The sequence below is a fragment of the Phyllopteryx taeniolatus genome, chromosome 10 (assembly GCF_024500385.1).
Source record: "Phyllopteryx taeniolatus isolate TA_2022b chromosome 10, UOR_Ptae_1.2, whole genome shotgun sequence".
NCBI lineage: Eukaryota > Metazoa > Chordata > Actinopteri > Syngnathiformes > Syngnathidae > Phyllopteryx > Phyllopteryx taeniolatus.
In genome coordinates this window covers 12,011,518-12,038,454 of record NC_084511.1, presented here as the reverse complement: position 1 = coordinate 12,038,454, position 26,937 = coordinate 12,011,518, and the positions used below count along the sequence as shown (strand labels likewise).

General features: G+C 41.7%; 2 protein-coding genes across 4 annotated transcripts in view; both read right to left on the bottom strand.

Moving 5' to 3' along the window:
* Positions 1–8,409, bottom strand: part of LOC133484751 (uncharacterized) — a 28,135-nt gene extending 19,726 nt beyond the window's left edge. Inside the window, exons 1-4 of one of the 3 annotated variants that reach the window (XM_061787786.1) lie at positions 7,580–8,409; positions 6,629–6,899; positions 3,887–4,012; positions 1,924–2,235 (exon numbers count right to left, since the gene is read on the bottom strand). In XM_061787786.1, coding sequence (XP_061643770.1) covers positions 1,924–2,235; positions 3,887–3,935 — 361 coding nt within the window. In that variant the 5' untranslated portion in view covers positions 3,936–4,012; positions 6,629–6,899; positions 7,580–8,409. Of the gene's footprint in view, positions 1–1,923; positions 2,236–3,886; positions 4,013–6,628; positions 7,197–7,579 lie in introns of those variants that run through there. The other 2 variants (XM_061787787.1, XM_061787788.1) reach the window with 2 other exon arrangements.
* A 6,286-nt stretch (positions 8,410–14,695) lies between these two features.
* arsia (arylsulfatase family, member Ia) lies at positions 14,696–21,160 on the bottom strand. The gene is made up of 2 exons (XM_061787785.1): positions 19,190–21,160; positions 14,696–17,140 (listed from the first exon to the last, which is right to left on the bottom strand). Exons 1-2 carry the CDS (start codon positions 19,501–19,503, stop codon positions 15,742–15,744), a joined length of 1,713 nt encoding a protein of 570 aa, XP_061643769.1. The 5' UTR covers positions 19,504–21,160; the 3' UTR covers positions 14,696–15,741.
* Positions 21,161–26,937: the final 5,777 nt, after the last annotated feature.

The following is a 26,937-nucleotide window of genomic DNA, read 5'->3' as shown; positions in this document are numbered from 1 at the left end:
CATTGCGACTTATGTTTGCTGACTGGGCAAGACACAGGTGGCATATCCGACCCACGGCATCATTTTATATGGCCCGCTAAAGCAAATAATATGCGTCTACTTCATATTTCTTTTGCAAATTGTCTTCATGTTGAAGAAAACCGAAATACTGTCTTGAATGACAACATGGTGACTTAGTAATTAGCACAGTTCTGAGGTTGCGAGGGCTGAGGCTTTCCTGTGTGGCGTTTGTACAGTACGATCTCCCCGTGCTTGCATGGGTTTTAGCCGGGTACTCCGGCTTACTCCCACAAACTCCCACAAACACCTGTTTCTTAGGTCAATTAGAGAATGTAAATCGTCCATATGTGGGAATGGTTGTTTGTCTGTACAGGTATGCGCCCTGAAGTTACCTGGTGACCCATTTAGGATTTGCGGCCTCTCGTCTAAAGTCAGCTAGGATATGCTCCTGTTTACCCGTGGCCCTGATGAGAATATGTTGTATGAATGGATGGATGCAAAGCCATAGAAAACAAAGTCTGGACAGTGATATGCCCTGGCGCCATATTGTCACCCAGCTTGATATAACGTTACTATGCAATGCAATGCAACGCAATTTCCCTGTGCATCTGGTCAGCTGACCCGCTGCTCATGGAGGTACCAAAGTCTAAGTGGAAATTTAGCGGGATAGAGCCTTTTCTATTGCTGGTCCAAAACTATGGAATGACCTCCCAGTGCATATTAGCACCCTCATTATCCTTAAAACCCGCCTGAATTTGCTTTTTTTTCATCTTTGCTATTGTTTTAGTGTTTTTAAATTATGTTATGTTCCATTGTCTTGTTTATGTTCAATTTGTATTAATGCACAGCACAGGAAAATTATGAACAGTTCTGACAAAGACAAAAATTTGGCTAAGAAACATTTAAATGCCTTCCAGAAACATTTAAGCAAGCAGGCAAACATTCTCATCAACAAAACATTCATCCATTTCCTATACCGCTTATCCTCACTAGGGTCGCGGGTACGCTGGAGCCTATCGCAGCCAACTGCGGGCGAGAACTGATCTGAACCCTGAACTGGTCACCAGCCAATCGCAGGGCACATATAAACAAACAATCATTCACACCTACGGGCAACTTAGAGTCTTCAATTAACCTAGCACGCATATTTTTGGGATGTGGGAGGAAACCAGAGTACCCAGAGAAAATACATGGAGGCACGGGGAGAGCATGGAAACTCCACACAGGCGAGGCCGAATTTGAACCCGGGTCCTCATAACTATGAGGTACACAGGCTAACTAGTCGACCACCGTGCCCAACAAAACAAAGAAAGTTCATGTTTTGGAAGGGCACAGGTTGAGTCCAGAAACGAACAATTTTGCCAGGAATTACAAGCAAAAAAAATAAAGATTTGTGTGAAGATATTACTTCAATCCAAAAAGACTGAATTTGCTAATGTGTGTGCTTACCATCCATCCATTTTTGAGAGCACTTGACATCATTTGGGTTACGGGTGAGCTGAAGCCTATCTCCGCTGACTTTGGGCAAAAGGCGGGTACACCACGGATTGGTCGCCAGCCAATCACAAGGCGCATAGCAACAAAAAATTATTTACACTCACACTCACACCTTATGGATAATTTTGAGTCTTCAATTAACCTACCACGTTTTAGGGATGTACTGTAGGAGGAAGCCAGAATATCTGGAGAAAACCCACTCAAGAACATGAACCAGCACACACGGGGGCCAGAGTTGAGGTTCACAATCAAGACCTCTTGACTGTGAGGCAGACGTGCTAAGTTAACTACCATCGCACCATGACTGTAAGCACCTTTTTTTTTTCATGACCTTTGTTGTTGTTTTTTTGTATTCCCAGTTCTAGTGTTGTTACATATGATACACATAAAATTAAAAGCATTTTTTTTTTTTTTTTAGATATTTACCTTCAACGAACAACTGCAGTCTCCGATTCTCAAGTTCAAATCCGGTTTGGTTATAGATAAAAAGAGTATAATTGCCAGTATCATTCTTGATCAGGTTTTCAATCTTCATCATTCCATCGTTTGGGGTGAAGCTAAATCTTTCAGGTTCTTTAGTCTGCAATTGCCCACTTCTCCATATCAGTAAATGTTTTTTTTCTTTCGTCAAGGTAAAATCAAGTGGGGTTTTGTCCATCAAATGGAGGACTATTTCTTGAGCCAGCGGTCCATAACACTGAGCTCCTTTTCTTCTGCCATCACAGGGGTCTCCCACACCTACAAAAGAATAATTAAAAACCATTCAATCACGTGAAGGGCTCGTTTCCAAAACAAGATAAAAGCCAAATTTTAAAATGATTGATCTTGCCATATCATACATTGTGTAGACCATTACAGACAGGTACAGCGCCAAGATTTTTTTCTCTCCCGCTGATAACGAGCCATGGGGAGGGGCTGAGAAACTAATCTATTTTTTTTTTCATGACTTCAGTTACGTTATAATATTGCAGGCATTTGTAATCCTCACACCATCTACGATTGAAGTAGCATTCCTACTGTCCAACTTTCGTCCCCGGATAACGCCAAAGAAGAGGCCACCTTGGTTTATCAACAGGTGACTGGCTTAAATCAGAGGGCCAGTCACCTGTGTCTGTGTCAGCAGTACAGCTAACAGGGGCTGTAGCTAGGGTTGCCACCTTTCAAAAATGAAAATGAGGGAGGCCCACAATGGCATCTAGGGACCCCTTTATGATCAGGCAGTGTTATATGAATGAGTGTGGTTGGATGTTTTGTGGTGGTCGGAGGCGCCATAAACGCTTCTGTCAGACTGCCCCAGGGCAGCTGTAGCTACACAAGCAGCTTACCACCACTAGGGTGTGACTGTGGAGTGAATTAATAATTTGTGCAACTGTAAAGTGTCCGGTGGAACGGTGGACGACTGGTTAGCACATCTGCCTCACAGGTCTGAGGACCCGGGTTGAAATCTGGCTTCGCCTGTGTGGACTTTGCATGTTCTCCCCGTGTCTGCGTGGGTTTTCTCCAGCTACTCCAGTTTCCTGCCATATCTCAAAAACATGCTTGGTAGGTTAATTGAAGAATGTGAGCGCGAATGAATGTTTGTTTCTATGTGCCCTGCGATTGGCTGGCAACCAGTTCAGGGTGTACCCCACCTCTCGCCCAAAGATAGCTGGGATGGGCTCCAGCACGACCGCGACCCTAGTGAAGAGAAGCGGCTCAGAAAATGGATGGATGGACAATTAATGTGTGTAGAATTTGCAGGTTTGAGTAAATACATTTTTCATTGTTGTGATAATAATGTAAAAGATTCAGTGTTTCAGAAAAGATCATACAGATAATTATACCAATTAGAAAGAACAAAGTGTTAATTTGGCTGTAACTGTCATACACCACATTTGGCATAGATTGCTGTGCAGGTGAGCATTAGTCAGTAAATCCATCCATCCATTTTCTGAGCCGCTTCTCCTCACTAGGGTCGTGGGCGTGCTGGAGCCTATCCCAGCTGTCATTGGGCAGGAGGCGGGGTACACCCTGAACTGGTTGCCAGCCAATCGCAGGGCACATACAAACAAACAACCATTCGGACTCACAGTCATGCCTACGGGCAATTTAGAGTCTAGTCAGTAAATATTTACTTAATATTTAACATATGAATCATTTCATTGCCATATAGTTTATATTCAGTTAAAATTAATTGCTGTTATTTTTCCATGCTAAAGTAAATTTTCTTCAATTTAACGATCTTTGTTCCAAAAACAAATTGTGATTTTAGAAGAGAAATGGAAATAGAGCCAACAAGCTTAAAGGTAAACATATGATTTCATTTTTGCTGCATACAATCATTTCCTGTAAGAGTGAAACGCTTGACAACCATCAAAGCAAAGTAGAAGAAAAAGAAGAAATGTCTGACCTTGCGAAACTGTGAAGAGCAATACCATGAGTTCAGCTGTAGCTCTCATATCTTTGATGAACCAGTCAGCTCCCTCCGAAGTGTTGCGAGAAAGAGTGTTGAGCAGGTTTTGTATTTGTTTCTATACTGTTGGCAGAAAGAAAAGGGAAGTTCTACTTCTTGTTTTATCAACACAACAACTGAAGGCCTTCATGTTGGAATCCATTGAAATTAAAAAAAAGATGTAAGGTAGCCTTTAAGGAGCTCCTTTACACAGACGATTGCTGAAAGTTGTAAAAACTGCTGAGATCACCACCAAGACACCATTGCTCTCTCCGCAAATCCTCCAGGAGGGCTGCCTCCATCATAAAAGACCCTTCTCGGACTATTCACACTTCTAACGTCAGGCCGGAGGGACAGAAGTGCAGGGCTACCACCATCTGACTCCTAAACAGTTGACAGGAGTAAGCATGCAGTTTAAGTTTACACGTGGCTATCTGTGTGTTGAGACTACCTCTGAACAATCTGCTTAAATTGCACAATACCATACACTATTTGATGTTACAGCCATACAGGTTTACAAGCCAGTTCAAATCCTTTATTTTGTATTGTTTTGCCTCTATTTGTGTTGTTTTTGCATTGTATTATGTTTTTATATCTTTTATATCTTCTACTGCAGATTTGAAAAGGACACTTTCACAATCCACACCCACCCAGCCGCACCACCGACCACAATTACACCACCAACTTCTGCGTTATCCATCCACGAACAGGATGTGAGACGCATCTTCAAACAACAAAAGATTAACAAAGCGGCAGGCCCAGTCCATATGTCCCCATCCTGCCTCAATGTCTGCACGGACCAGCTCGCCCCAGTCTTCTCACAGATATTCAATAGATCTCTGGAACTGTGCGAAGTACCATCCTGTTTCAAACGCTCCAGTCCCCAAGAAACCTACAATCCCGGGTCTGAATGACTACAGGCCTGTCGCCTTGACATCTGTGGTCATGAAGTCATTTGAACATCTCATGCTGGACCACCTCAAGAGAATCACAGGTCCCCTGCTGGACCCCCTGCAGTTTGCCTACCGAGCGAACAGGTCTGCAGATGATGCAGTCAACATGGGACTGCACTTCATCCTAGAACATCTCGACAGTGCAGGGACCTACGCGAGGATCCTGTTCGTGGACTTTAGCTCAGCGTTCAACACCATCATCCCTGAACTCCTTTCATCCAAGCTTCTCCAGCTCAGCGTCTCACCTGCCATCTGCCAGTGGATTTACAGCTTCCTGACGGACAGGACACAGCAGGTGAGGCTGGGGAAGGCCACCTCATCCACACGCAGCATCAGCACTGGGGCGCCCCAAGGTTGTGTCCTCTCTCCGCTGCTCTTATCTCTCTACACGAACGACTGTACCTCAGCGCACCCGGCTGTCAAACTCCTGAAGTTTGCAGATGACACCACTGTCATCGGCCTCATCAAGGACGGTGACGAGTCTGCATATCGACAGGAAGTGGAGCGGCTGGAGCTGTGGTGCGGCCGACACAACCTGGAGCTGAACACGCTCAAGACTGTAGAGATGATCGTGGACTTCAGGAGGCATCCTTCGCCGCAGCTGCCCCTCACGTTGTCCAGCTGCCTTGTGTCAACCATCGAGACCTTCAACTGAAGTGGGCGACCAACATCAACTCCGTCCTCAAAAAGGCCCAGCAGAGGATGTACTTCATGTGGCTTCTGAGAAAGCACGGCCTGCGACGGGAGCTGCTGAGGCAGTTCTACACAGCGGTCATCGAATCAGTCCTGTGTTCTTCCATTACCGTCTGGTTTGGTGCTGCTACAAAAAAGGACAAACTCCGACTGCAACGGACAATCAAACTGCTGAAAGGATTGTCGGTACCCCCCAACCCACCCTTGAGGACTTGCACGCTGCCAGAACTAAGACAAGAGCGTGCAAAATCCTCTCGGACCCTCCACATCCCGGTCACCGGCTCTTCCAGCTCCTTCCCTCAGGTAGGCGCTACCGATCAATGCAAACTAGAACTAGCAGACATTCCAACAGGTTCTTCCTTCTTGCAATCAACTTCTTAAACACCTAACCTACAATTCCATTACAGCTTGCTGCCAATTTTTTTACTTGAGTTTGTTGTCACATTTCTGTGGGGCCAATTATACATTACTCGTGCACTCACTGTAGTAGTCTCGCCACGCTGCACTATTTGCATATCTGTTGTTGACCAATACTGGCCACTCATGCCAGAATAGCATCTGCTCCTTCTGCACACTGATTGAGGATTATCTGCAACATTTGCACAATCAACATTGTCCCAGATTATCGTACTACTCGCTTGAAGTCTCGGCGCCCTTTGCACAATGGTCATTGCACCGGACTATTGCAATATCAGTCTTTTGAACTGCTCTAAGTGCTAGAGGACTCTGCATCTTTTTGCACAATTGTCAAAAAAATAATAATAATGTACCGGCATTACCAGATAACTAGCAACCCTTTATTGCTCAGTGATTGTTTTTTGTTTTTTTGTCAATGTCTTTATGTCTCAAAAGTGTTCTCTGTCAATTGACTGTCTGATGTCGTACTAGAGCAGCTCCAACTACCGGAGACAAATTCCTTGTGTGTTTTTTGGACATACTTGGCAAATAAAGATGATTCTGATATGTTTTATTTTAAATCTTTTGATATCACTTAATATCTTGGACTACATTGATATTCATTGCACACATCTGAAAATATATACAATAGACCTACCTGTACATTCAGTCGTTCCAGTGTATGGTTGTAGGTGCCTGGCTGAAGGTGCAGTAAATCCAAAGGTTAGAAGCGCTGAAGGACTTCTCAAGTTCTATCTTGAGGGTTCCACAAAAAAATACTCCATGTGATTTTAAAAATTGTCTGTGATTGGGTGGCAACCAGTTCAGGGTGTACCCCGCCTCCTGCCTGATGATAGCTGGGATAGACTCCAGCACGCCCGCGACTCTAGTGAGGAGAAGCGGCTCAGAAAATGGATGGATGCATGGGTCTATTTGAAGAACACAGTAACATGAAAAAATGTGACACGGACAAGAGCTTGATAATGATCATACAAACGTGATGTGCAATGATGCTCGGTCAAAGAGGACATAAAAAGATGATTCATGAGGGCCAGTTCTATATATTTGAGGCAATATATTACATATTTGTCAAGTATTCAGTGTTCCTCATTTGGATTAACCATACAAGCTCAATACCCAGAAATAATCAGATTTCCACTGTGCTGCTGGACATGTACTTCCCCTCGCAGGGCTCACTATTATACTATGGCTCCCTCCTCTGGTAAAATAGTGTACAAGAAAATACAATACTGTAAATAAATACATTCAGTAAATTAGTTGGTTTGTAAACAAAGAGTCTGCTGAAACTAATACCACACAAACAATAACATCCATCCATCCATTTTCTGAACTGCTTATCCTCACTAGGGTCACGGGCATACTGGTGCCTATCCCAGCTGAATCTGGGCGAGAGGTAGAGTACACCCTGAATTGGTCACCAGCCAATCACAGGGCACATACAGTATAAACAAACAACCGTTCGCACTCACATTTACAGCTATGGGCAATTTAGAATTTTCAATCAACCTACCATGCTACCATGCATGTTTATGGAATGAAACCGGATGGAGGATGAAAAAGGGAAAGGCAGTTGGTCCCGATGACATACCTGTGGAGGTATGGAAGCATCTATGGTGGCTGTGGAGTTTTTGACCAGGTGGTTCAACAGAATTCTAGCAGGTGAGAAGACGCCTGAGGAATGGAGGGAAAGTGGAACAGTGCCCATTTTTAAGAACAAGGGCAATGTTTTGTTTTGTGGGAACAACAGAGGAAAAAAGTTAATGAGCCACACTATGAAATTACACAAAAGAGTAGTGGAGGCTAGACTCAGCAAAGAAGTGATTATTTGTGAGCAACAGTATGGTTTCATGCCTAGAAAGAGTTCCACAGATGCACACATTGTGAGTATTGATGGAGAAGTACAAAGGAAGTCAGAAGGAGCTGCATTGTGTTCTTTTAGCTCTAGAGAAAGCCCATGACAGGGTATCGAGAGAGGAACTGTGGTACTGCATGAGGAAGTCTGGAGTTGCAGAGAAGTAAGTCTGAATAGTGCAGGACAAGTATGGGGGCAGCAGAACACTGGTGAGGTTTGCTGTTGTTGGAGGTGGGAGGATTGCATCAGGGATCAGACCTGAGCCCCTCCCTTTTTGCAATAGTGATGGATAGGTTGACAGATTAGGTTAGACTGGAATCCCTGTGGACCATGATGTTCCCAGATGACATTGTGAGCTGCAGTGAAAGCAGGGACCAGGTGGCGGAACAGTTAGAAAGATGGAGGCATGCACTGGAAAGGAGAGGACTGAAGATTAGCCGAAGTAAGACTGAATAATATGTGTATGAATGAAAGGGATGGAGGGGGAAAATGAGGCTACATGGGAGAAGAGATAGCGAAGGTGGAGGATACTTCAAAAAAAAAAAATTTTAACTTTAAATACAGTCCAGAACAATGGGGATTGTGGTCAGGAGGTAAAGAAATGGTTACAAACACGTTGGAACAGGTAGAGGAAAGTTTCAGGTGTTTTATGTGTCAGAAGAGTCTCTGCTGGGATGAAGGGCAAAGTTTATAAAACAGTGGTGAGGCCTGTACGGATTAGAGACTTTGGCACCGAAGAGACAACAGGAAGCAGAGCTGGAGGTGGCGGAAATGAAGATGTTGAGGTTCGCTCTCGGAGTGACCAGGTTGGATAAAATTAGAAATGAGCTCCTCTGAGGGTCAGCCAAGGTTCGATGTTTTGGAGACAATGTTAGAGAGAGCAGACTTTTGATGGTTTGGACATGTCCAGAGGAGAGATAATGAGTATAGTGGTAGAAGGATGATGAGGATGGAGGTGCCAGGCAAGAGAGCTAGAGGAAAATCTAAGTCAAGGTTGATAGACATATTGAGGAAAGACATGGGGGCAGTTGGCATTAGAGAGGAGGATGTAGAAGATACAGTAGGTGTAGATGGAAAAGGATGATCGATATAACCGATGACGCACAATCAAAAGGAACGTGAGGGGCAGGTTAAGATCCAATATGAAAGTTATGAAAAGTCAAAGTGATTGAGGTCAAAGAATTGTCCAACAATTTAACTGAACCTCAAATGGCTTAACCAATGAAAATAACTACACATTGCTGAATTTAGGATTTTATGCCAGCAAAGTACATTTTTAAATAATCCCTGCACCAATTACAATGATTACAACAGATGGAAGATCTGGGACTTTCTTAGATCCTGAATTGGTTGGAAATCAACTTTCATGGCTCTGTTTTTCTTTGTGTTGCAGTGTCTGGCTGAGCGATGGTGGGCGTTGACATCGGTGACGCACCAGTCACGAATTATAATCAGCAGCCTTTTTAGGTGCCACTGTGACAGTGTGCGGGCGTCGGAATATTCACTTGTTTTTGCCCCATGTTCGCCCCCGATGTTTGTGCTCTGTCTCATCTTAGTTTACTCAACGAGTGGTTTTTTTTTACCACACTGACCTTTTGTCGTGGCCCCCTGTGTTATTCGTTTTTTTTTATACTCTCTGGTCATGCATCTCTTTGGCTTAGCACTTCTCGCCCTTGCATGCTACTTTTGTTGAATTAAATTTTTTTGGGAGTCCTTTGGTCTAGAGTCTATTTTTGGGATCTGCTTTTATGGCACAGCCGTCCATGGCCAAATGGATCCCACAGACTCAGACTCTTTTCGCCACGTGTTGGCAAATCAAGGACAGTTGATAGGAAGACGTGAGAGGTCGTTACACGAGCTGCTCAGTATACAGTATAAATCAATGGATGGATGGAGACATCTTTTGAGTTCTCTGAATATTTTTTTTCTTAATTTTCTGGGACAAGCAAATTTCTGTCTGACTCTGAACCAATCCACAGGTCAAATAACTCGAGACCTTCCCCAAGGGTATGGGTGGGGCTCCCACAGTGAACTCACCTATCGCAGAATCATTGTAGCTGTTCTTAATGGCCCTAATCCCTACCACACTGGGGCATTTGCTTCAGAAACTGCAAAATTTACTGTCCTCGTGGCACTCCAACAACTTTGACTCAAGCCTTTCTTAAAATTCCTCTTATTATTGATACCACCGGCCATTATTGCCGCAATATGCACCAGCGACTACAACCCAACAGGATCAGGTGTGCTGAGACATTGTAAAACAACAAACGTGGATATTGATCTGAAAATTATCTATAGTCAAAAGAAGACCACCCTCTTTGAGTGTGAAGAGAATGCCAGTGCCGGGGATCATGACCTGCCGAGCACCTTCCATAAGTAGTGCTGACAGAGTTCATGCAGCATTTCTCGAGGTTTGCTTCCAGAGCTGCTGCTCTGCAAGGACATGACTTCCGCTGTCTCCTTGGTAGCACTTCATGTCCTGTACTGCTAGGCTGCTTGTTCCTTCCTCTTAACTGACACTCCCATTCCCAGCACAGCAGATCCCTTTTCCTGTTTAAATTGGACAATGAAGTCAACGCCAATGCCTCTGCATAGTGAATGAATATCTATACCCTCACCTTGGCACACCCAAACCAGACAAACATATTAAGACAGCCAAAAGCAAAACAAAACAAATTGAAAAATGTTAAGTTTAAATACCATAACAATGCCAAAGCAAAACAGACACTGTATTGAAAGCATACAACTAGTTTATATACACCTTACATAAAAAAATAATAATTTGGACCACAAAAAAAATTATCAAAAGGCAAGTAAAACACACACACACACACACTGTAACGAGGCGTAACCGCAGAATCTTGAACTCCAAAGCAGAGAAAAAAGATGTACAACAACCGAGAGTTTTATTGAACAATGGATGTATATGAAAGTGAGCTACTAACACAAAATAATAACAAAAAACAATGACAAGCGGTCAACGTGAATAATAACAAAAACTGTCAAAAACTAGAGGAAGATGGACATAGTCACTGCAAAAGGACGATGCCTCCCTATAATAACTACACAAACAAGTTAAGGAAAACAGTAACGAGCACCTCTGAAGAAACAGAAATTTAACGACACCAATTTGTTTGTTGTAAAGTTATAAATATATTGAATCCAAGATGAGACCAAGATTTTCCCTCCCTGGTATTGTATTACTCATTAGTGTTACAAGATCTCAGGTGTGAATGGGAAGCAGGTGTGTAAAAATTGGTGTTATCCCTCTCTCATCCCGGTCACTGGAAGTTCAATATGACACCTCATGGCAAAGAATCTGATCCTTTTGAACCGCTATATGGTCTTGGCTACCGTGCTGCCGCTCGGTTTCAGGGTGTTCCTTTTTACCTCAGTCATCTTTATGTAGAGCGACAATTTTTTTTTTCTGATCCTCAGAGAATTCTTTGCCATGAGGTGCCATATTGAAGTTCCATTGACGGGTGTGAGAGATGGATAAGACCAAATTTAACACGCCTGAGACCTTTTTACGGTAACTAACATGACACCATGGAGGGAGGGGGGTGTAATCGGGGGCTAATCACTTTTCTTGCCAGCAGTTTAGACATTAATGATAGTGCATTGAGATATTTTGATGGGACACTCAACATCTACTGTTCTACAAGCTGTACACTGACTACTTTTTACATTGTAGCAAAGTATCATTTCTTCAGTATTATCCCATGAAAATATATTTGTTATTGTTCCACATAAAACTCTGTACACTATGAAAAACTATCATAAAACCATATAGAGTTATCATAAGTTGTCATCTAAAATATTTATAATAGAATATCTAATTGGATTTTGGTTTGATGTCATGTGTTACACAACTTAAAGATAACAATCAGTCAGCAGTTGATAAGCCTTTCATTTTATATATAAACTATTACATATTTAGCAGGAAAAAAATACTGTACATGTACACAATGTAATTCTGAATAGTTACAAAAACTGAAATATGTAAACAGATGTTCATATACTCTACAATATAAACATAGCTATCAAATAAGCTATATAATACAACTCACAAAATATTGCAGTCATTCTACAGTATTTGCTGATTTAATTTAGTCCATGATGAAAATTGTCTTGCGTATGATCACTCGTTTTCCAAAATTCTACTGTAGTCTTTTTTTTCTTGGCTTTACCTGAACCTTGTCAGAAAAGTCAGAAAATGAAAATGTTACCATTTTGTCACAGTTATTTATTTGTACAATATGTCTGCGGGAGATTCGTACCTGACCTCCTGTTTCGCCTTCTTTTCTTGTACACGCAACAAGACAAGACTACAATTACCAGTAAAGCGGCCAGTGCAGAACAAACTGGAATCAGGATGGGAAAACGATTTTCTGAAAAGAAGAGACAACAATTTTAACTATAAAATACAAATTCGCAATTCAGGTAACACTCAAATTGGATGTGATGGACAAACAACACAGTGGAACCTCCAAAATTGAACATCTTCGGTAAAATATCCTTCAAAAGAATAGATTGTGTTTGACTTTGGAGGTTCAACGGTATTCGATAGCTTCTGTGATTACGTATGAATGGCCATTTTGACAAAAATGGAGCCACAGATTCTAGCAGACTGCTTATCACAGCGTCGTTCGATATTGCATTTGCCAGGCCTACAAAACCAAACAAGTCCGTAAAACTCGTCGGAAATAAAGGTTTTATTTCAGAAACCAACAACTTCCATATGCATTTTACTGGAATTATGGTAATTTCCATTGAAGCCAATCACAAGCACATGCACATGCATGTCCTCAAAAATGTCTGTACCCATTATTTCTAGTTAACACGCTGCCAATATAGCATTCATTTTGCTTGAACGTGAGTGTAAAATACGGTAATTGCATGAAGCAATCCAAGAGAGATTATGTCATGAAACTCATTGGATCAGTAAGCTTGGTCTTAGTGATGAGGTCTGCAGGTTCTATGAGAAAACCTTCACCAGTGTTTTTCGCAATCAAGTGGGGCGACAGGATCTTGAGGATAGCTGCAACGAATAAAATAACTGCGATCAATGTCACTTGTCTCTCTCCCTTTGAAGGCCTACAAAGAAGGGTAGATTTAAGTTATTATATATTATTAAATATTTACTCATTTTAATTCAAAAAGCATAATACTTTCAGTATCAGTGTAATTTTATACAGTAGTTTTGTGAAAATGTTGGACTTGTCTGTTTTTGACCAAAAAAAAATATTTTGGAGTTGTCTGGTTTGGGGATGAAATCACATCAAGGACCTCTTTGATAGACAAATAAAAGTATTGTTTTTTCCAAATTAGCATCTTAATTGCTTAATCTATATTAATTTCGAATACCCTAATTAAAAATTATTAGCTTTAACCAGGAACCAGAATTAAAAAAATAATAATAATAATTCTCAACTCATAAAAAAATTTAAATGTAAGCGTTGGTGTTTGAACTTTTTGCTACTTACCTCGGACATCCAGTTCCACTGTGACGATTTTGACAAGGTGCCCATTCAGATCAAAGACTTCCACTGTATACTGACCTGAGTCAGTCCTCTCAATGCTGGAAATTTTTAAAGTCCCATTGTTAATGAAGAACTCTGTTCTATTTCTGAAGGCTTCTTGTATCACCGGCTTTTCTTTTTTCACCGTAAAAACAACGATGGGTCCGCTGGGAAGCAGTTTCTTACATCGCAGCTGAAGGCCACTCACGTCGAGGATCACTTGGATGTAGACAGATCCTCCAAGAGTGACGGAGCAATGAGAGTTCTCCTTGGTACCATTACATCTAGATTCACCAGGAGTAAGGAAAGCTGTAAGAAGAAAAACATCAAATTTAGACTAGATTGAGAACATTATCCATGCATTATTCCTGATGAAAATATTACCATGTGCTGTTCCACCAAACAGCAGAAGAAGAATGAGAGCCTGCTCCATATTCCTGCTTTCTATAGCAAGATTGTTGTAGAGAAACAGAATAATCAGTAATTTAACAGGAAACGGGCAAGTCGAAAAGGAAGGAAGTTGAGTAAAATGTCTCACTTCTCCTTTGAGAAATTACAGCAGTCTGTTGCGTGATTGAATGACCAAGCACAGTTTCAAGGTGGCTGCTTGTAACTACCTTCTTTCAACACAGAGAAAACAACAGAAGAATGGACCAACATTGGGTAAAATGGTGCATCATGAAAACCTCTTCACAATCAGAATCATCTTTATTTAGCCAAGTATGTTAAACACAAGAAATTTCTCTCTGGTAATTGTATGTAAATTTAAATGTAAAGTGGAACAGATCATTTCAATTTCTCTTCATTGATATCTGAAATATTATTCTATAAACAAATCAGCGCTCGACCAGCATCCCAGAACACATTGTGTTGTGCTGTATAGTACTGTTTTTTTTTTTTATTTCCATTTGTTTTTTTTATACATCAACTACATTTCCCCATGTAACTGCAATTATAATATTACAGGTTCTTAGTGTCTGAAACTAGTTTCCTCATGCAAAATGTAAATTTACTTGATAAACAAATATTTCCAAGCCTCGTGTTTGACATTGTTGGCCACGCCGTTGTGATTATTTCCGCCCACACTTGGCATCATATTGAGGAGCTGCTGAGGAGGAATGAGAAATGGACACTGTGTTTTAAAAATCACAAGGTGGGCACATTCTTAAACTTTGCTTCATTGTACATTGGATTCATCACATTTATGTCAAATGATTTAGATGTGTTGCTCACCTTTTTGAGTTAGAACACTAACTGAATACACAAATTGTTTCAAAAGTATGTTATATAGTATTCCTTTTTAAAGTTTTCTTATGCTTTGTATGTTTTGATCATTATTTTGACACGTAATCTTAAATGTAAACAAATGTTTTAAATTGGATTAACTTGTAATGTTAATTTTAAGAGATCTTTAAAAAGATATTGGATGGTTTCACTCTTTTAAAATGATCTTTCTTTGTATTTGTCACAATATTGAACATATACAACATATATACGACACATATACAATACATTAATAAATTGAGAAACAACAGGAGCCTTTTTGCAACAGGAATATGAAAATATATTTGGAATTAGCTATTGCAAAGTAATTTAGCGGAGGCTGTGCTGATGTCCGTCACGATTCCCTTCATAGATCGATAGATTCACATTTTACGTGATAGGAAAACGTACATCATTGCTGAGGTAGCAGGGTCTTCCCGTACAGTGAAAGAGCTGCAGTACAAAACAGAGTCTATAGCCAAAACACACAAGGCTTTAAATAAAATATACAATGAAAACATTAACACAGAAAATAATACATTATAATATATTGATTGAATGGTATCATCTCAACAAGGAAACGGGCCTGGCTCTGGGCAACAGGTGAGAATTCTGTATTGTGTTTGAACACAAGGTTCTAGGCAATACTGTTTCCATTCTTCAGAATTATGAAATAGTGTTGAATGCACCAAACGTCCGGTAAACAGATAAACCAACATTTTAATCCAAAAAAAGAAGCCTGAATCACATACTTGCATCTATCTTCCAATAAGACAAAACAATATCTTTCTAAACACAGTGGTGGCACTTTAGGGCCATCTTGCTGAGAAGAAACTATATTGAAGTGAGTTGAGGAGCTTCATTGAGACAAACAATTCTCTGTCACTATCTTGTGGCATCTTGGTGCCAAGAAACTATGTTGAAGTGAGTTGAGGAGTGACATTTACACAGAAGTAGTGCTTTGCTGCCATTTTGTGGCATCTGTAATCATTTAAAAACCTTTTTAGGGGCGTGTCAATTACTCGTTGTTGCTTTTCACGGCAGAGCTCGGTCCATATCCCCTGCGAATAGTGGGTAAACATCGTACCTGTGAAATTCATTTATGCCTTCTATTCATATCCTATTCGACATGATTCTCGTGTTGAGTCTCCTGAAAAATGACCTGCTATGAGACAGTTGAAGCTTCTTCTTCCAGTCTGTATTCTTCTTTGGATAAAAGGAGCCCCAGTTGTCCTCTTCTTCGTCTCCCAGCCAGGGAACCCAGGCACCACCATTGAGGCTAGGGTCAGCCCGATGGTCTTCTGATGGGTATCGTACTGGGACGGCGGTGCGGTTGTAGTACACCAGTCTTGCCATCAACTCTTTGACAACATCTGGTCTCTGCTCAGAGAGGTCAAAACGTTCATAGGGGTCTCCAGAGATGTTGAAAAGCCATATCGATTTCCTGGTTTCAGTGTGCCTCTCGAGGTTCCACCAGCTGCCAGGGAAGCTCGGAAGCATCTGGGGTGGGGTCCAGTCTCCGTAACCAGGATCTCCTGTGAGCAATTTCCAGTCCCCAGCTCGGATGGAGGCCTGCACAGCTGTATTCCAAATCCCATATCCCTTCTGCAGGGAGCCACTGCGAGCGCGGTTATAGAGAGGGTCAATGTTGTGCAGGATCTCTAATCTGGGAGACTCCTTCCCCTCACTGATGGCTTCCCAAACATCATATCCATCCACCCCCTTAGTAAGAGACTCATTGCCACCTGCCAAGCGTACCAGTGTGGGGTACCAGTCAGTGATGTGCACCAGGGCTTTACTCACCCTCCTCTTCTTCCTCACCAGAGGACTGTGGACAAATCCCAAGCCTCGGACTCCACCTTCCCAGTAGGTGCCTTTACGCCCGCGGAGTGGCCAATTATTTCCGCCAGACATTGGTTGTCCGCCATTGTCCGTAGAAAAGATGATGACGCTGTTTTGATAGTAGCCATACTTACGGAGGGCATATGTTATATTCCGAACCGCCTCATCCACCACAGAGACCATGGCAGCGTACTTCCTGCGGGCCACATTGCCAAGCCCTCGGTACGGATAGATGTACTCCCGCGGGGACTGTAATGGTGTGTGAACAGCTTGAAAGGAAAGGTAGATAAAGAGTGGCTGAGAGTGGGAATCATGGCTTGCCAGGATTTTGCGGACCCTCTGTGTGTACAAATGGGTGGAGTATTTTCCTTTCTGACCCCAGGCTACTGTCTCATCTTCGTGGAGGTCAAAACCACATTGCCTCGGACCATCACAGGACTTGTAGGTGTAGTAATTGACACTACCGGTCAAGGAGCCAAAATATGTGTCAAAGCCACGTCGTGTTGGCAGGCACTCTTTCTTGTAAAAGCCCAAGTGCCACTTGCCCACCATGTGGGTGGAGTAGCCAAGCTCCTGCAGCCTCTGAGGCAGGGTAACATGGTGGAAGGGTAGACAGTTGGGCTGGCGGGGTCGGATGATTGAGTGCTGAAGGCCTGTGTGAATCTGGTACCTGCAGAATAATTACAGAACAGTGTCAGAGTGACAAATGTGCTGTAATATTAGTTCGACCAAATGTCTTAATTTTCTCCTTTACGTTTCTTCCTTCAGCAAATAATTGTATCTCACTCATTCTTCACAATCAGAATCAGAAATCATCTTTATTTGCCAAGTATGTCAAAAACACACAAGGAATTTGTGTCCAGTAGTTGGAGCCGCTCTAGTATGACAACAGACATTCAATTGACAGAGAATACTTTTGAGACATAAAGACATCGAAAAAAAACAGTCACTGACCAATAAAAGGTTGCTCGTAATCTGGTAATGGTAAATCTGAATATATATATATATATATATATATATATATATATATATATATTTTTTTTTTTTTTTTTTTTTTTTTTTGACAATTGTGCAAAAAGATGCAAAGTCTTCTAGCAAGTAGAGCAGTTTGAAATGACTAACAGAACAATCGTCCGGTGCAATGGCCATTGTGCAAAGGACGTTGAGACTTCAAGAAATGTATGCAGTTTAAAGTGACCAGTAGTGCGATAATCTGGGACAATGTCGATTGTGCAAATGTTGCAAATTCTACTCAGGCACATGAGTGGCCAGTATTGGTCAACAACAGATATGCAAATAGTGCAGCGTGGCGAGACTAGTACAGTGAGTGCACGAATAATTGGCCGGACAGAAATGTGACAACAAACTCAAGAGGATTTTGCTTCTTTGTACAAACATTGGTTAGTCTAAGTGTCAATGACTACACTAATTTACCTATTTACAGAAGCACCCATCTTTGAAATAAATAATATTTTACTCTGTTTGGGGAGCCAAATTGCTGACTATAAAGAAATAAAGCTATAGTCCCAAAGGCACCCTCTGGATGTAGGCTCTGGTAAACCAGACATATGTTTTTATTAAATAACTTTTTAAAATACCTTGATCCAAGGGACCTCGGCAGTATTTAGGAAGCAGACTAGCATCTCTCCAACAACTGGTTGCCATTTACACATTTTGCCCGCAGAAGAACTTGAACTGTGACACTCCTGTGGCAAAGCCCAAACCCTTAAAGAAAAACTAATGCAACCTCCAGATTAATGGGCCAGAAGGCATTGTTTCTGACTTTTTTTATTTTAAAGCCAATTCCGATCCCCCTGTACACATGACAACATATGATGAGGAAGGAGAAAGATAAATGTGTCATGAATTGTGCCCTTGTTGGAGCTTGGGTGTAGCTTTGCGCCCCTCTCGCCCTCTCTCTTTCTCTTCCCAGTAATCATCACCACCTCGGCCTTCATCATCACCTGCATTTAAGCCTGTCAGATCCAAGACTCCATTACCAGAGTACTAATGTTCACCCAGTACACTGGCTATCTACTTACATGTAAGCTACGCCAGTCCTCGCAATATTTCTGACCTCCATGTTCTTCCTTGTCCTCAGTGCTCCTTCCGTCTTCCCCGCCTTGCTGACCTCTTCCATCACCCCACCAAGCCATTCACCTGCTTAAGCTACCGCCTGCGGCACGCTCCCTGTCTCGAGGACCCGCCAGTACACCTCAAGGATCCACCACCGAATCTCTTCTCAATAAACCATTCTCCACAAACTTCTTCAGCCTCCACCTGCTTCTGGGTTAAGTTAAAATTATCGTAACGTGACAAAATGAAATGTTTCGTTGTTTTTCACGATTCAAGGAGGTCAGCTACATAATATTGCCAGATTTGTTTTCCTACCAACAGTTACAGTACCTTTCAAAGTTTTAGTGAGTAAAAATGACTTTCAAAGAACTCAAATGTCATTATCATTTTGGGCAAGTATTTATATTGCGAGATGAAATACAATGCAATTGGAATTTATACCAAAGCTATAAGTTAAATTGTTATTTAATAATTATAAGATAAATCTGCATTTTAGTTAATTTGTGTTTAAGATTGGGTTCACTATAAACACATTTTTAATTAACTATTATAGTCAAGCACTTCCATACCATTTTTTGCGCACAACACATTTCTCAAAACCTAAAAGAGTTGTGCAGACTGAACTATGAGAGAGCTACTGTACCTCCCAGTGATGAGTTGGCTTCGGGATGGAGTGCAGATGGGCTGGATGTAATAATTCTCCAGCTTCACCCCATCAGCAGCCATCTTATCCAGCACCGGCGTCTTTATATCTGAGCTGTGATAGCCTATGTCGTTGAATCCCTGATCATCTGTCATAATGAAGATTATGTGAGGAGGCTTTGGACCAAGAGATCCCCCGCCAAAAGTCTGACCTGGCTCATTTTCCACCTGATTGGGACCATTAAAATCCCAGGTCAGGTATCCGAGGCTGAGAAGACTCATTATGGAGAATCCAGTCAGAGCTGTTGTAGCCATTGTTATTTGTTTAAAGGCCAAACAATCCAGTCTCCAGTGTGATGTCACCAAAGCATCTTGCAGTCATAAAAGAAAAAACTGTACCGTGCTCTGATATCTCAAATTTGAGAGCCTCAGCCACACATTCATTAGAGTTCATTGCCACTCCAAAATGTTTAAAAGCTCCTTGGAAAACATTTTTCTTCCCCTAGAGGTCCCGTTAACACCGCCCATTTACCTTGCAGCTTGGCTGAAAAAACATCAGCTTCCTACCACCTTCAGTCAAACCCCCCGCACACACACACACACACACACACACACACACACACGCACACACACACGTACACACACTAATGTTTTTACTACGGCCAAGTAAGTAAGTCATGAACTAGATCAAATTCCAGCTCTGAGAGTTTAATATACTTGTAAACAGGTAGAAAGCGGGTGACTTTTTTTATAAATTCAAGTTGAAATATTAGGCCATATCTCTTTATTAATTAGCTAATTAATCAGAGATTGTGCTAGACACTATGGACAAATTTATGGAAACTGTTTGGGCAAGGTCATTCTCTTTTCCAACATGACAAGGTTCATAAAGGCAGGCTTGGATGAGTTTGTTGTAGACTGTGGAATAACAATAAACGCTCATCATAATCTTTTCAGACACCAGCACAATATTTTATCTCGAATGTACTGTATAGATCGTTCAAGTATAAATCGTTGTATTTAATATGAAAAAAAACAGAAGAAGAAAGCACCATCTCTGCATTTATGACATGATATGTGATCCAAGTGACCCACATTTCCATCTTGACACATAACTAGAAAGTAAAGAAAAACACTACTTGAGACTTGGGATCGGAGACAAACAGACCCTCAGTCAGAAAATGTAGTGTGCGGGGGAGATTTGAGTTGTGGGGCGACTGCAGAGTTGGATCGACACAATCGTCAACCCTGTTCCACACTCCAAAGCTCTCACAAGTGTTCCCTTAATATTGCTGCTGTTTTATGATTGATGCAGAGGTAGGAGGAAAGAGACAGATCATACAGCCTGGACTCAGATAACATCTCCAAGGAGGCGTAAAAGACCCACTTTACAAATCATCCTGCAAGTCAACACAATATGATGGGACTGTACTACCCCAGTACACAGCTTCTGTGTCGCTAAAGCCCCTTGTTACATCCCACTGTAGGCCTTCCTTGTGTCAAGGCATGAACGTGGAGTGTTAATGCATACATTTTGAAGATCGAAAGAGGATGTGTATGTTATTAATTGTCAGAAAACATTGTCAAATACAGGCAACCATTACAAAGTGCATAAGCGAAAGTAATTCAGGTGTGGCAAACTTAACAATTTAGTAAAGAAAGCAAGGAAGCGCTGATAAACTGAACAACATCAACAGGCCTCGGAAACCACAGATGATAAATGTTAGAAAAATATAGGCCCTTATAAATTGCATTTATAAAATGGATTGTGTGTTCATTATAATCTCATAATCTTTTGTTTTAGTGAGAGGTTAAGAAAGTTGACCATGTTCCTCTCTTTCTCATATTCCTTTGTTGGTAGAAAGCAAGATGCCTGTGATTGGGGGGTGCGAATGGCAATAGGCAAGTAATGACTGCATGTTCATGTGTGTATACTGTATATGATGTCGCCAAAGGAGAAATAGGCAGACACTGCTTAGAGCCATCATGTTGTATTTGAACTGTCTCCTTGCATGCAAGTTTTTATTAAATTGCATCTCTCAATATTCTCAAAGTGATAGTCTGGTCTCTTTTCTACTAAAGTGTGAACATTTTTACCTTGCCAATAACTAACGTAGATGATGGCAGAATCATTTCCTTGATGAAGAGAAAATGCTTCTTAAGATCAAAAGAAGGTAAGGCAAGGCAGCTTTATACAGCTCATAATGTGCTTTGCATGATTAAAAGTAGAATATTTAAAAGTATTAAAAAACAAAATACATTTAAAAACAAAGTATTGAATTAAAGACAGCTTACTAAAATTACTAAAAGAACATACACTAGAAGAAAATATATATTTTTAAATGATTTTAAAATGCTGTAAAATAGCTCAATCCTAAACATAAGAAAAAAAATGTTTTTATCTGGATTTAAAAACATTCACACTTGGCGCTGACTTCACCTCTGTTGGCAGCTTATTCCATTTGTGTGCAGTATAACAGCTAAATGCTGCTTCAACATGCTTGGTTTGAACTCTGTGCTCTACTATCTGACCTGAGTCTACAGATCTCAGAGCCCCACTGGGTTTGTATTCTAATGATATTTGTTTATGGATTCAGGACTTAAACCATCCATCCACCCATCCAGTTTCTGTACTGCTTATCCTCACTAGGGTCACGGGCGTGCTGGAGCCTATCCCAGCTATCTTCGGGCAAGAGGCGGGGTACACCCTGTACTGGTTGCCAGCCAATCGCAGGGCACATATAAACAAACAACCATTCGCACTCACATTCACACCTACGGGCAATTTAGAGTCTTCAATGCATGCATGTTTTTTGGGATGTGGGAGGAAACCGGAGTACCCGGAGAAAACCCACGCAGGCACGGGGAGAACATGCAAACTCCACGCAGGCGAGGCCGGGATTTGAACCCAGGTCCTCAGAACTGTGAGGCAGAAGTGTTAACCAGTCGTCCACTGTGCCGCCAGGACTTACACCATTCAGTTATTTATAGACCAATAGCAGATATATATATTTTTTATAGTTTATTCTATAGCTGACTGGGAGCCAGTGTAAAGACTTCAGAACTGGAGTAAATCTCTTTGTCGTGGTCAGAACCCGAGTTGCAGCATTCTGTATGAGCTGCAGCTGTTTAATAATATTTTGAGGGAGCCCAGTCAGAAGACCATTACAATAGTCAAGTCTACTAGAGAGTTAAAAAAAAAATAAAGCACACATTAGCGTCTCCGGTCTGCTTGGAACATGCAACCCTTCACTCTGGATATGTTCTTTAGAAGGTAGAAGGCTGTCTTAGGGTATTAGTGATTGATTTGAAATGACTGCTGAAAGTCAGATCCGAATCTATCAGCAAACCAAGGTTTCAGATTTGGTCAAGACAGAAGTCAAGATTACACTAGAAAAGGTAGGTGTATCAATGTCAAATGACAAATGAAAAAACCTTCAGGAACGTAAATACAAGATGCAAACCACTGATAACATACAAGGCAAAGTCAGATTAAACTTTCAGAAAACATCTGGGGAGGTGTGGGGGGCCTTCCATTTTATGCAATTAAATTTTTCAGATGTAATCGTCAACTTGTATCAGAATGACACTACAAGGAAACGGGAACGTGCTGACTGAACCTCAGTGTACTGTATATGTATGTAAGGGAAAGGTCTTAAGGAGGAGTGTAAATGCTAATTCAGAAGATCTTTGTGATGCTGAGGTGTGCAGATTAAATAGAGATCTGCAAAGGTCTGTGCAAAACATCTGAGAGTAACACGTCTTACATTGCTAATATTGATACTGGCAGCAGGATAACTCGTGGGTATGAAGACTGCTGGGCAGCTCATGAGCCTCCCGTAAAGGCTAAGAAAATCCGGCTGTGGATGTTTGCTCAGCAGTGGAGGCATGCCTCGCACAGGCACAGAGCCAGCGAAAGTGACAGAGTTGAAAGCAAGTCAGAGTGAGAGAGGCGTGCACCTGAAATTTTAACTCCCTCGTGTAAGTTTAGGTGTCCCAGAGGCAGTAATATGGAGAGGTAGAGACCTACTGGCCTCAAAGATATGAAGTGTCACAGTTGACAGAAAACCACAAACACATCTAAGAAGACACGCCAGTGAGTAGCTTTCCTGTGTGAAAAAATGTTGTCTCCACATCAATGGACATCAATGTCTTAGGGTAACTGAACCACCACCCCCACCATTAAATAAAAAAAATAAAAAACTATTTACCCACACACTGACTCATCTACACCATCTCAATGACCAAACATTGACCAATGCAACTTATTGTACTGTAAGTTACCCTTAACTGGTGAATCGGCACTATACTGTTATTTCCTGGGGGGTTTTCTGAGAACATAATGTAGTAAGAAAATATGACCTTGAACAGATTGAATTGAATAATGAAGAATTTAATAGGAACTTGGAGAAAATTGAGTATAAGATAGGCAATACATAATCTAAATGTTTGGACTGTTTTTTAGCAACATCCATCCATCCATTTTCTATATTACTGTAATTTCTTGTCTACAATATCCTCTCAAGTATAATATGCACCCCCAAATTCGCCCCACCCAAATCAGCAATTCCCTTCTACCTCTGTATCATTCCCACCATCGATTTGCTGGTATCTATGTTCAAAACAGGAAGAATTATCTGTATTTTATTTGGTTTTTCAAATAAATATTCTGCTCTGTGTGCATGGGTTTACGGTCGTGTCGGTTCCTCGCCGTGCATTTCTACTCGAGTTCTCATCTTTGCAAAGAACAAAGATGGTGATCCATCCATTTTCAACACCGCTTATCCTGGTTAGGGTCGCGGGACGCTGGAGCCTATCCCAGCTGACTTCAGGCGAAAGGCAGACTTCACCCTGAACTGGTCGCCAGTCAGTCGCAGGGCACATATTGACACGGACAACCATTCGCACTCACATTCACACCGTCACTGAGTGGGAACTGAACCCACGCTGCCTGCACCAAAGTCAGGCGAGTGTACCACTACACCATCAGTGACCAAGATGGTGATCGACTCAAAAATTAATGCTCAAAGATAAGGAAAGTACTACAATATTTCAATAGTACTGTTGAAAATAGTAGTTTTATTGGATAGGAAGTCTGGATTTCCTCTATAATCTCTCATTAGCTTTGTTTATGTCGAACCGGCGACAGCTGCTTCATTGTTCCCTGCTGACGGCAAAAGTGATCACTTTCTTCTTAAAAGCAGCAGAGTAACTTGCCCTTTTCCTCAACATTTTTTGTTTTACTTGGGAGATGTGCTCCATAAAATGGTGGTACAAGAAAATAAATTATAGTGAAGGGTAGAAATAATCCTTGGTTGTCCACAGACGATTTGACTGCTTGCGCAGTAAAAGATGCACATACTATAACTGATAAACCAGCCATTCTTAATTATCTTAATGAGCACTTTGTTTCTTCAGTAACTCTGTTTGAGTCCTCACATCCACATCAATCTAATGTGCAACCTCCACCTATAATAATAATGCTATGGCTCCAGGATTGGATCTGAATTAGCTGAATTGCAGCCTCCCCCACACATACAGTAAGTGTGGTTTTATTATATTAAACCTAAAGCCATGGGAGTATTTTTACCACTTTTTCTATTCCTACTATCAGATAACTCACGGCAGTACAGACATAGCCTGTGCCTTTTTCAAGCCCATTCCCCAACCCGAACAAGTTTATGGCCATTTCTGTGACACATTGACGAGCAGAGAATCAAGCAGAGACAGGGGTTTGCAGCTGCAATATGTCAGCCACCAGCAGATGTTTGGGTTTGGCTGAAAGAAGAGGCGATGTTATTGAATACAGCTGCTCCCGTTTACCACGAACACTGCCCAGCCTTGCCAGTAAACCTGCACATATTACTATACCTCTGACCTGAATTTTTTAAGGACTGGATGGACGTTTTCGCTTTTCCTGTGCGCCAGGTCCGTTCCTAAACATTTAGCTTTAAAAAGAAAAAAAGTATTACATTTAGGGACCTTAAATTCCATACAAAGATGCGTCTGTTTTAAGAATTTGCTCAACATTCATGTTTTTTTGTTTTGTTTATTCCTTCTAAACATACAAATTACAAATGTATACAAAATACATATGGAGACGTTTCGCAGTCTGAATATTTTCCAATCAACAATTGAATGATTAACACTTCGATGCATCAGGACACTTGTGGACTTTCACTAAATCTTTTGTGGAGGCCGAAATTAAAGTTGTCGGTCAAAAACGTCCCCTCCGGTCAGGCCATTGGATGGATTTGGGACACATTTGTCTGTAACTTCGTATCCATGGTAAATTCTGGTTGCCACTGTTGTACGGAAGCTTTGCTGCATAGCTTTGCTTGGCATCAGTTGACTCAAACTTGCATACTGTGATAAAAAGCCACGAAAACGAGGTTTCTTAGCCAATATTATGTGGAAGTGAATGGGACTTCTACCAGCCAACGTTAATGCTCATGTGCCAGAATCACGTCACAATTCTCCCATTGAGAACGAAAGCCGGCGGAGACAAGCGAGGCGGCTTGTCACTCATGCAAAAGGAAGTGTCTGGCGACAATGGACGCAAGTATTGTTATTAAAAAAAAACGTATACTTTATCAGAATTAGAATCATCTTTATTTGCCATGTATGTCCAAAAAACACGCAAGAAATGTGACACTGGTCATGTGTAGACGCCATGAGATGGAACTTGTCCATGTGCTCGTGCTTGTGCGCCAGCGAGCGAGAGACTGACACACTGCACTGGCTGCTTACTGGAACACTGCATGCGCTGGCTGATAAGTTCTCGTTTTTACCGCCATGAGATGTAACTTAATGTTGACTTTAGCTTGATACCCGTGGCTGCTAGCAAAACGATATCCTATCTGACCACAAAAGTGATTTTAAACAGTGACTCGTTAGGACACCACCGTAAAACGTACTTTAGGATAAGGTCGTGACGTAGACCGGCTCTGGGGCAAATCCTCTTCTTCTGTGGCGATTCTTCTTCTTCGCCTAATAAATGTGGATTACAACTCCTTGTGGTACACAGCACCAACTATTGTACAGGAGGGACTTAGCAGTCAAAAGGCATCACTGATTTCAAAATGCAAACGGCTCCTTTCGACAAGACGTGCGGTGTCGTTATGTCAATCATCTGGGGGGGGGGGGGGGTCACCTAGGAGGTCCAATCAGATTTCAGGGGGGGGGGGGGTTCCAGTGCTACCCCGGCCTCCCCTCTGGCTCTGCCCCTGGACCCTAGTGAGGATAAGCGGTACGGATGATGAATGAATAAAATTAGACAGAATCCAGCTGTGTACTGTCACACCATATTACCTTCCTTGAAGACAATCAATCAATCAATAAATAAATAAAGCCTCCAGCACACCCGCGACCGTATTGAGGAGAAGCAGCTCAGAAAATGGATGGATGGATAAATAAATAAATAAATAAAGCAAAGGTGGTGGCTTAAAGGTTAGTAGATTGGACTTTCCAAAGAGGCTGCGGCCGGCCCTCTTCGGATTCTCCAATCTCCAAACCTTGATGCCATTTTTCCTTAACCTTTGTGGGAATGCGTCACGGGGTCAAGGAGACCTGAAAAGGTGCCTCCTTTCGGACACAGAAAAAGAAGGACAGCAATGTTTCAAATTCATTTGGTTCCACTTTTCCTAATTGACGTCATCGCGCAATGGCGAGTATTCCTGTTGTAAAGTCTCAAGCTTGCAGGTTTATCTGCACACTATAGGCAATTAGTGTCTTTTAAAATAATCCACA